This window comes from Protomyctophum bolini (assembly GCF_963924005.1).
Source record: "Protomyctophum bolini genome assembly, chromosome: 6".
NCBI classification, from domain to species: domain Eukaryota; kingdom Metazoa; phylum Chordata; class Actinopteri; order Myctophiformes; family Myctophidae; genus Protomyctophum; species Protomyctophum bolini.
Genome location: NC_137867.1, coordinates 8901369 through 8911736, shown reverse-complemented (window position 1 = coordinate 8911736; position 10368 = coordinate 8901369). Strand labels below are relative to the sequence as shown.

The window sequence follows — 10368 nt, the reverse complement described above, 5'->3', positions numbered from 1 at the left end:
AAGCTGTCAATTAATTGTGGAGTCAAACGTGCAATATTTAAGTCTGAGATGTAGTGGAGTGGAGTAGAACAAGTATAGGCCTAGTATTGAAAAATGGACATGACAAGTAAAGTAAAAGTACCTCAATATTATACTCCGTAATCAATTGGCTGCCCTCTACAGCCCCAACAACTTCACTACAAGACATTTACACTGAATGCAACCATGGGAAAAATCATATTTTGACCTGTCTCAACAAAGGAATTTTAGGACTCATTAGTTCCTACAATACAATCAGTGGCTCTGGTCTAACTCGTCTCTAACCCACATCCCACATCATTTAGACCAGTGCGGTTCTCAGAAGTGGGGGTTTCAGGGTCTCCAACAAAACGAGGAACAGTTCATTCTGTTATTTGAAATAATAGTGGAATTGAACTGGTCTTCTGAACGGTTTATTTCACTGGATAGAAGGTAATGCAGTGAAAGAATAATGACTATTCAGATGGTAACAGGATGTGGGCACCAAGGAAATTTGTCAAATCTTCCCCAAAATGTAAAAAAAAAAAATACTCTTTACATTACATTTTCCAATTCGGTATAGGCTATATATTTTATTTTATTTTTAATTGAGGTGCCCGGATGCACATCTATAGCTATTCTGTTTTTTTTTTTTTTTTTTTTTTATACAATTTATAGTCTGGTGTTTCCAAAACAGTGGGTAACTTTTCCCCCTTTTCCTATAGGCTACTTAAAAACATTGTATTTGTTCAGAGAGAGAGAGAGAGAGAGAGAGAGAGAGGAATAACTGTGGAAAATAGCAGGATATTTTATTATTGTAACATTTAACCTCAGACACGGTTGTTTGAACTATTTAAGATATTGAAGCGGTAAACTGGATCTAATTATTTCCTCCTCCTCTCCAGTATTTCACTATCATGCATGTGAGTTATGATTTACAATAATTCTGGGCATCAGTTTCACTTTTTCTGAACGTGTATTACACCAAACGTAGTGTCCTATCGAATATTGTGACGCAGGGGTCACTGTTTTCGGCTAACCTTTTTGTATTTCACTTCAAATGAAAGCCTGGGTACCAGTGGGTACCGAGGCTAACTTACAAATTAAACCTAGACAGTGGCTCTCAAATGTGGTCCGGAGATCCCCTGAGAGGGGGGTTCCAGAGGGTCTCCAGGAAAAGAGTTAGGAACCATATATTGACCCTATAGGTCTGTAAATCTGACAGCACTATAGGCTACTTTTTTTGTCTTAACCAACCAAACTGGTCAGGCTACCACTTGGCTAGCCCTGGTCCAAGGCTTACAGCGAGTCTCTCTCTGACGCCCTGTGGAGCCCTCTGGTCATATTTCCACTCCCGTGCGCTGTTTTTCTAATACCAGCAAATAAACAAAACGACGTAACCACTCACCGAAATAAAGCCTGCTAGACCTTGGTAAAAGTCTATTCTCGTAACTGGGAAGCGTCTCAGGTCCCCAGTTTCTCTCTAAAATGCACTTTGTGCCATTTTAATAACGCAATGTACCCTGAATTTAACTACGGTAACGCTATCCTAATCTTCTTGGTTAGAGTGGGTGACAACATTATCACACGAAAAGATGAAATTACCTACCTAGGTTCCATCCTGGAGGCCAATCTTTCCGGTGATAAAATGGCCACCAACGTAATCAAAAAAGTCAATCAAAGAACAAGATTCCTTTACAGGATCTCCTCACTGGTCAACAAAAACACCTTGAAGACCTTAACAGGAGCCCTCGTACAAGGTTTCTTTGACTATGCATCCACCTCTTGGTACCACAGCACCTCAAAGGCCCTTAAAACAAGGCTCCAGACCTCCCAAAACAAACTGGTCAGGCTCCTACTTGGCCTCACCCCCCGAACCCACCTCACCGCTGCCCACTTTGACAGGCTGGGATGGCTTAGGGTCGACGACAGAGTACAGCATCTTGCAATGGGTCTGGTCCACAAGATTCGATACACCACTAAGATACCATGTACCTGTCTAAATACTTCCTTAATGTAAAGTAAACGAAGTCCACACCCACAACACCAGAGGGAGTGCAACAAACCATGTACAACCCAGATTCGGCACAAACAAGGGACTAAATTATTTTCGCTCCTATGCCACCAAAATGTGGAACGCCCTACCAACAGTCATTAAGACATGTGAATCCCTTGACTCCTTCAAAACCGCTCTCAAAGGGCACCTACGGATGGCTGCAATTCGAAACTGGCCTCTGTAAAATCTGAATCCCCCCCCCTTTCCCCTCACTGTATATGTATGTTTTCCCTTTTTGCTTCCTATATGATGAATTCCTGTACTGTTCTTTAACTACATAGAAGTGTCTATTTGTATGTCTCTAAATGTTTTGATTAATTGAACAATGTGGACCCTGTTGTAAACAAGTGTAATGCTTAATTGGGTCGTCCACTCACAGTTAACAGTCTTTGTATTGAGTTTGTGCTTGAAATGTACTGTAATTCTACAAACTGTTAATAAATATTTAAATCAATCAATCAATCAATCAAACAGCTACCTCTATCGGTTTCAGAATCACACGGGGTCACCGATCTCGGCGTGACAGCCAGGAAGCAGCAGAGAAGGGGGCATCTAACCGCCGCGCTGTGAATGCTGGGAAGGACACAGTAGTTTCAAGATGGCGGCGAGCAGAAGGCTGCACAAGGTAAATCTCCTGATATTCTTTTTTCACCTCACCGCGTCCCCTTGAACGTTGAATGACGGACGGGACGTCCCGTGGAGGGCGCGGTGGTCGCGGCGTCTCATAAAAGAGTCATTCGGGACGATAACGAGACCTCAATGCGGGACAGTATCCCCGTGTGTGTGTGTATGTGTTGGGCTTCAATGCTAAACAACCCGCTAAAAGAGAGAAGTCACTGTGTTAGCCGCGATGCTAACTGTGTGAAATGTTCCCTGGCAAACCGAACCAGCCGGCAAAATGTTAGGCCGGAGAGAGAGAGGGGGGAAGCCGGGGCTTTGGTGGAGAATGAGCCGACCGGGGAGGGAGGTTTTAGCGAGAACCTGCCGTCGTCGTCAAAAGCCAAGCTCACAAACATAGCATGTTAGGCTAACGTTATAACACCGCGAACAACTTGACACCGTAGCCGCTCTCGGACGCTCTTCTCCCCCCGTCGTCTTCCGTGACGCCACCAGTGTAGCATGCTAGCATGCTAATCGCCCTCCTGCCAGTCTCCAGCTAGCATGCTAGCACGCTAACTCGCTGCCGACCGTGTGTTTGGTAGCTTTAAGCTTAAAACAGCCGCTAGCTTTTAGCCAAGTTAGCTAGGCTAGGTGGTGCTTGGGTCGGACTTGGACTTCGTCATTCTGGGGATGAAATTATCGTGCGAATTAAGCCAGACAGACCTTTTTTTATTTAGTTTGTTCATTCATTCATGTTTGTAATGTGGTTTAAAATGGTAAACCCCGTGTGTTTCTCTGGTTTCACTTCAGCTTGATCGCAAGTCTCTCAGCCCGTCCACACGCAATTTGGGGACAGATTAGCCGTTAGCAACCGGCAAACGCAGTATAAATCACAATTGTTAATTTAACTCCCATTTGTACTAATTAGAACCAAGTGGATATATTGACACTTGAGGATTTGATCAGATCACTTAAGTCGAGTCGAGTTTTTTTTTAACGAATTATATCGTCAGCTGATCATCATCATGACGTTATGCAAAAGCGAAAGTAAAGCCTAATTTATAATCCATTGTACAACCTGTCTCCCTCGCCATGAAGACGATTTTAAGATTGTAGCTTGTGTAGATCTCGCTACTGACATAGCTTGTATATCTGTTCTTTTTGGCGAGCGACACCCTTGTGCGATGGTGTATGAACTATGAATGTTAAATTTACGTTCGGACTAGCAACTAGTAGACCGTACACTACAGGTTCAATGTCCGACATGTACGTGATCAGGCATTACACCTATAGCTGCCTGTGTGGAGCAGGTACAGGTTGCAAACTACCTGCAATTCATTGACAACCGGACAGACGACCCATATTTTCAAGAAAAATACAAAATCTCTATGTACTGTTCTTTTTTTTGGTACATTATATTAATGGCTTAAAGCCCAGCATCCATCCTGGGGGAGCGGGGTGAATTAGCCAAACATAGCAAGTCTACAAGATCGCAACTTGTCCTATTGCGACACCTGAACTTGTATATTTTTATGGCATTAGTGTGGTCAGGGGGAAAAAAACAGTTCAAAGACGACTCCAACGGTCCAGTTGACATTGACAAAGTCTAGGTCGTTTAAGTGGTTACTAGCCTAGGCTGTATTATAGTATATATGAGCTGTTTGAACTTGTAAGTCTAAGAGGTGTGTCCTTTTATTTATTACCCCCAAAAGGAACAAAGTGTGTCCCTTATCAGTTCAATAAAGGTTGAATGTGTTTTTAGTTTCCAAATAAGGGACTATTCCATATTTCAAGGGACAATTAGCAACCCTAGGATCAGGCTCGATATGATTTTAAAAATTGTCAGATTTCCGAAAATAGCTGATTTCCGATCCACAGTGCTTTGTATCGCAGGGAGTAGATTGGCTAATACGTAAGAATTCTTCTTGTAACTGTCGGGGGGGCTTGTTTCAACATTTCAGCATGATCAATGATCAACAGTAAAGGATTAAAGAATGTCTATTGTAGCGTAATTGTCGTGGTCGCTTATTTAAAACAAAAGCCACCATATTAGCAAAATACCTGCTCTGAAAACACCCCCACCACCCCGTAAAGGTGTGACTATGTGACAAAACCCCAGTCATGAGGGGGTGATGCTCAGGGGTGCTATTTTGTGTTCCTATTTTTTTCCAGGGGTGCTCCAGCCACCAGGCACCCCCGTAGTTGTCGCCGCTGTCGTCACAGTAGCAATATCGAGGTGTTTGGTCAAAAAATTACGATGGTATTTTAATTTTGTCTTATCGCCCAGCCCTACTGACGAGGATACATGGACGACGACGTGCCTCCTCTCATAACTATCATTTAATTTTACATTGTTCACTTTTTCATCTCGCTCTCTTAGGAACTCGAAGAACTTCGCAAGTCCGGAATGAAAAACTTCAGGAACATTCAAGTCGATGAATCAAACATATTGACATGGCAAGGGCTCATTGTTCCTGTAAGTCACTTGACTCACTTTTTAATTGTCTTGGTAGATGAAGTTACCTACTACTACTTACAAGGATAGGTGTGTGAGAGAACAGCCAACGTAGATAAGAAAGAAGTTGTCCCACACACTGTCTTCTGTATTTATTCATTGATGTGTTTCAGTCAACTGACCTTCATTAATTTAGGTAGCTGAGTTTTTTGTAAGTGTGCAGCACAACTCCTTTAAAAAATACCCTGTTTACCTTGCTTACTGACTGTAAATCGTTCTGGATTAAGAGCATCTGCTAATATTCCTGAATTGAATCGGCTCTGTTCATAACTGTAGTCCCAGGTTTCCAGAAGGTGGCATACCCATATAGCTTTGTTTGATCTAAATAGGAAGTAGCAGATCTAAATAGGAAACACACATGGCAGTGGCACCTTTTATGTCACATGGAGCCTATTGTCTGAAATGTGTTCACGGCTTCATCGCTGTGTCTCGTGACACGTCTGTCATAGTCTGACCATGTGTCTGACCACCTCTTCTCCAGGATAACCCTCCTTATGACAAAGGGGCCTTCAGGATTGAGATAATTTTCCCCGCCGAGTACCCCTTCAAGCCTCCGAAGATCACGTTCAAGACAAAGATCTACCACCCCAACATCGACGAGAAAGGACAGGTTTGTCTGCCTGTGATCAGCGCGGAGAACTGGAAGCCAGCCACCAGAACTGACCAAGGTGAGTGTTAACCACTGGAGGGAGCACTTTAAATATTATGGATGGCTGCAACGTTCGAAGTTACAACCTATCAACCGATGCTGTGCTCAAAGGTGTCATCTGTGTTATTGGCACTAATATGCATTTACCATGGAAATGCATGACAAAGGCGCTGACAGTTATAAAAAAAAATACTTGCAATGGACATTGCCCCTAAAAGTATAGGAAACTAGATGGGTCCCTACATTTAAAGTGGTGTAAATTATGTATGTATTATTCCCATAGTAGTAATTGCTATATAGAGAATTATGTAAACAGGGGTCTCCCTTTCTCTCCAGTTACTTAGTGAACAGAAAATACATTTTCAGGCCGGAATACAAAGTTAATCCAATCAGGAGAGGGAATTCATGCCGGATCCACATAAAGTGAATAAACAAAATGTAAGCTTAATTTGGAATTGGAAGACTTTTTTTTTTTAAATTCGGATATATTTCTCTCCTGGTGGGATGAAATTGGTAACAAACCTGACCATGTGTTGTTTCTTCTGTTTAAACCGAAGAATATCACTCCTACCACCTTTTTAATTTAACAGCCCTGAATGACCCATGACCCTGAATGTGCTGTTTGTTCCCAATACAACAGTTCGTATTCAACCTGCCAAACGTAAATGTTACAAGTTCAGCGGCGTGAAATAAACTGCCAGATAGGTTCGCAGCAGGAAGTCAGTGCAGTGGCCATGCTGTTGTAGTGGGTGGTCATCGTGGCCTGAATGCATAGCTTCCAGAGAATGTGAGTCATTATGAGTACATCTTATGAGCTTCACTGATGCCTTTCTTATAGTTCTGGTCATTTAGGGCCCGGCAATGTGGGAACAAATACAGTGATATTGTGATGAGAATATTTCATTGTCTTTTTTCAAAGATTAACCCATTGGATCCAGCCCATTGACCCCGCCCACTCCACTGACTGAACACTTTAAGTTTCAGTCTGATAATAATGCTATTATAAACCAGTACCGGTAGTTCTTTCACGATTTTAAAAAGAGCAGATGTACAAGCTTGCAAGCGCCACACAAAGAGTATAGCTAACGCAAAAATCTAAAATGACACCGATGTTTTCCCCAGTTTTTTATGGGTTAATCCAAAATGGCCAATCTGCAAGCTCAGTAACTTCCTGGAAGACTGCTTAATTTGAGAAAATGTCGAGACTGGAAGCTGTGAAGGGTGAATGATGTAACACCAGCCTCTCCAGTTGGAATCGAACCAGGGATGTTGGGATTTGCAGTTATATGGGCATCCGACCTTGTACTTCATGGGGTATTTCAGTTGAAAAGACATGGGGGGGGCGGGGGGGTCATGTTAACGTCTAGTAGGGTTTTGAGGGTTGTTTTTTCCCCTCAATTTAAATAAAATAAAGTTAAAATGCAATAATAATAAAAAAACACGAATACAGTGACGTATGTTAGCCGTCACCAGAACCAAGTTGTGTATTTTCAAGGAGTCTTAACATGGTTAAAATGGATTGAAATTACAATTGGTTTATTGATCTGCTTTTTTCAGTGCGTGACTATCGGCAATAAAGGGCCACATTGTTTGAAACTTATTCCTGTAGTATAAATTATAATGCAGCATAATTTGCACACACACACACCAAAAGCTGGACATCGAAGGGCTAGCACCCCTCAAAATAATGGAAGCAAATTAGGCCTTATCGGTAGGAAGGTTTGAGACATTTCAAACCAGATTTCAAACTTTTAGTTAGTGCTAACTTTCCGATAAAAGAGAGGATTCAGTTTTTATTCGCTTAGAATAACCATCAATGTCTTGGGGAGCCCCTCAAAAACAAGATGCTGCATCTCAAGGCGTTCTAGTGAAATGTGATGTCTAAATGAATACAAATAAATAGGCAGGTGGAACCTGCATTTCCAAGGGGCCGATTAAAAAATAATACCTCTGGTGATCTGCCCCGTATTTGCATACTGGTCCCTGATTGGTCCCGCACTACTTCGGAGGGTGTGAAATCCAATCGAAACTGAGCTAAACTCAGTTTAATTACTCAAACTAGAGACCAATTTTTTTTGGGAGAAGTGCTCCTTCTAATAAATCTACAAAGGTTTGTTTCAGACAGACTTATTGAAGTGTTTCTCTCTCTCTCTCTCTCTCTCTCTCTCTCTCTCTCTCTCTCTCTCTCTCTCTCACACCCATTTTAATTTCTCTCGCAGTAATTCAGTCCCTCATCGCCCTGGTGAACGACCCACAGCCAGAGCATCCTCTGAGGGCGGACCTAGCAGAAGAATACTCAAAGGACCGTAAAAAATTCTTTAAGAATGCAGAGGAGTTTACAAAGAAACACGGTGAAAAGCGGCCAATGGACTGATCATCACGCCCCTCCTCCCCTCCCATGAGCGTGTGCTCCCCTATCTCGCTCGCTCGCTCTCTTACCCCCCCCCCCAGCTCCCTTCATCTCACCCGCCCAACCAAATATCTTTTTCCTGCCTTCTCGCTGCATATATCCCTTCCCTCTCTCCACTCTCCCACACACGCAACACACACACACACACTCTCTCTCTCCCTCCCTCTCTTCCCCTCCCTCTACACCAGTGGTTCTCATTCAACCCCTCAGGGTTCCTGGAGCCCGGGTTCCAAACGGACCCTTTTACCGCGCTGTAACTCTGCGAGGTGTCCAAACGGAACAACCGAGTTTCGGTTTACGTTTGCATCACTCTCTGAGTTATGGGGGTCCTTGAAATGAGACAGTTTGAGAACCAATGCTTTCCACACGCCCCTTCCTTTCCTCCCTACCTGTTCTGACACACAAACACACACACAGACATCATCCTAGCAGGCCAGGAGCAGCTCTCCTGAAGTACCCGGGGCGATGGTCGCCTACAGCCTCCCTCCCCAGTGTCCCCCACCCAAGGACTCGCTGTGGATCCAACGTGGTTTCCTCCTCCATACTCTTCCTCCTCCTCCTCCTTCTCCTCCTGCTCACGTAGCTCTACTAACTTTCTACTTTTTTTTTTTTTTAATTGTTAAAAAAAGCTGACAAAATTTGCCAGAAAAGGAAAGTGTCTAGAAAACATTTTCTGAGGAAAACCCCCCCCCCCCCCAAAAAAAACCAACAAAACGACACAAATTTGAAGGTTGAAGGATTTCTGTTTTAGCGTTGTTCCTCTTTTTCCGCAAGCAGTTTCATGCAAGATTAAGCAGGCCCCCACCCCCCCCCAGCGCCGACCTGAGTTGATCCCGACTTTTGTTTCTTGTTTGAGGAAATGTTTTTGGTTTGATTTATCCTTAAATCTTTTTCTATTTGCAAACCATCAGTGGTGTATCTTTTACGCAATGCAAAAACAATCTATATAAATGTCTTGGTTTAGGAAAAATTAAAATAGATGAGGAGACAAAGCAAGGTGTGCAGTACTACTCCCACCCCCCCCCCCCACCCCCACACACACTTTCACTGATCTATTCCTGAAGACAGCTTCTGAACGTGCACTGTATTCCGTGGAGTAGGCCAGCTCTCAGTCCCCCCCCCCCCCCCCCCCCCCCCCCACACACACACAGTAGAATCATATCATGACACCTGTTATTCAATACGTTGTTTAAAAAAAGAGAGGAAAAAAGTAAAAAAAAATATATAGAAAAAAATAAGGTTGGAGTCGTGTGATGATTCATTCATTCATTTTAAAATTGGTTTGACTTTATACTCCGAACATGCCGTGTTAACCTGGAGAGCATAATGGTTTTTATTAATGCTTTTTTTTGTGTTGTGCCAAATTAAATGGCACGTAAAAACCCTTCTCTCTAAGCCGGGATGGTGTCCCATGACTTGTTTTGTAATGTAGATCTAAAAGTTAAAGATCTGAGTCCATAGTTAAGAAGGCACTTAATTTTGCAGGAGGAACTAGGGGCCATTTTGCTTTCCGTTTCTCCTGACACATTTTTTTCCCCCCACTCATTAAATTATTCCGATTGGCACTTGGTTAACTTGGTACCAACCCTAAACAATGCAGGGATTCCCTTAAATGTTGAGTTAATACTTTGTCCTACAATGGTGTCATGAGGTGGAAATGGCTGCCTGTCGGCGATTTCCCGCCTCATGACACCGCCGTACAATGCAGAACACGTTGTCATTAAACCCACAGCACATGCATAACAAATGTATATAACAGGAGCTCCCCTTTTACCCATCAGCGCAGCGTCAGTTGCATATCCTTTTGTTTTTGGGCCGCGCTTCAGCACAGCACCAGTTGCAGATAATACTTAAAATTGCCCTGCTGCAAAAGGGAGCCTAAATTCACATGGGGAGGAAGTTGGAGAAGGAACCCAGTACCGGCGGCGGAGAGAATTAGACCCCTTCCCAGGGGGAGGCGGGGCGGGTCCTCGAACCAAGCACCTTGTACGCAGCCGGGAGAGAGCTGGCTGTCCCAGGGGCGTGCCGGACGGACGGACAGGGACTGGACCGGCCCCAAAACCCAAGTGTAACAGCTGTATGATCTGGTCCCAATTATTTGTTTCATAATAAAGATGGCTAACCATTTTGGCCTCACTGTC

At 43.4% G+C, this 10368-nt stretch overlaps 1 protein-coding gene across 1 annotated transcript; it reads left to right on the top strand.

Moving 5' to 3' along the window:
* The first annotated feature begins 2615 nt into the window (after positions 1–2615).
* Positions 2616–10368, top strand: ube2l3b (ubiquitin-conjugating enzyme E2L 3b). The gene is made up of 4 exons (XM_080766337.1): positions 2616–2678; positions 5034–5129; positions 5650–5836; positions 8037–10368. The coding sequence occupies exons 1-4, from the start codon at positions 2652–2654 to the stop codon at positions 8189–8191; spliced, it is 465 nt and encodes a 154-aa protein (XP_080622463.1). The 5' UTR covers positions 2616–2651; the 3' UTR covers positions 8192–10368.

Coding starts and splice junctions, on each gene's coding strand:
- ube2l3b (XM_080766337.1), top strand. CDS start 2,652: ATGGCGGCGAGCAGAAGGCTGCACAAG. Junction 2,679..5,033: donor CGAGCAGAAGGCTGCACAAG/GTAAATCTCCTG, acceptor TCGCTCTCTTAG/GAACTCGAAGAACTTCGCAA. Junction 5,837..8,036: donor AGCCACCAGAACTGACCAAG/GTGAGTGTTAAC, acceptor TTTCTCTCGCAG/TAATTCAGTCCCTCATCGCC.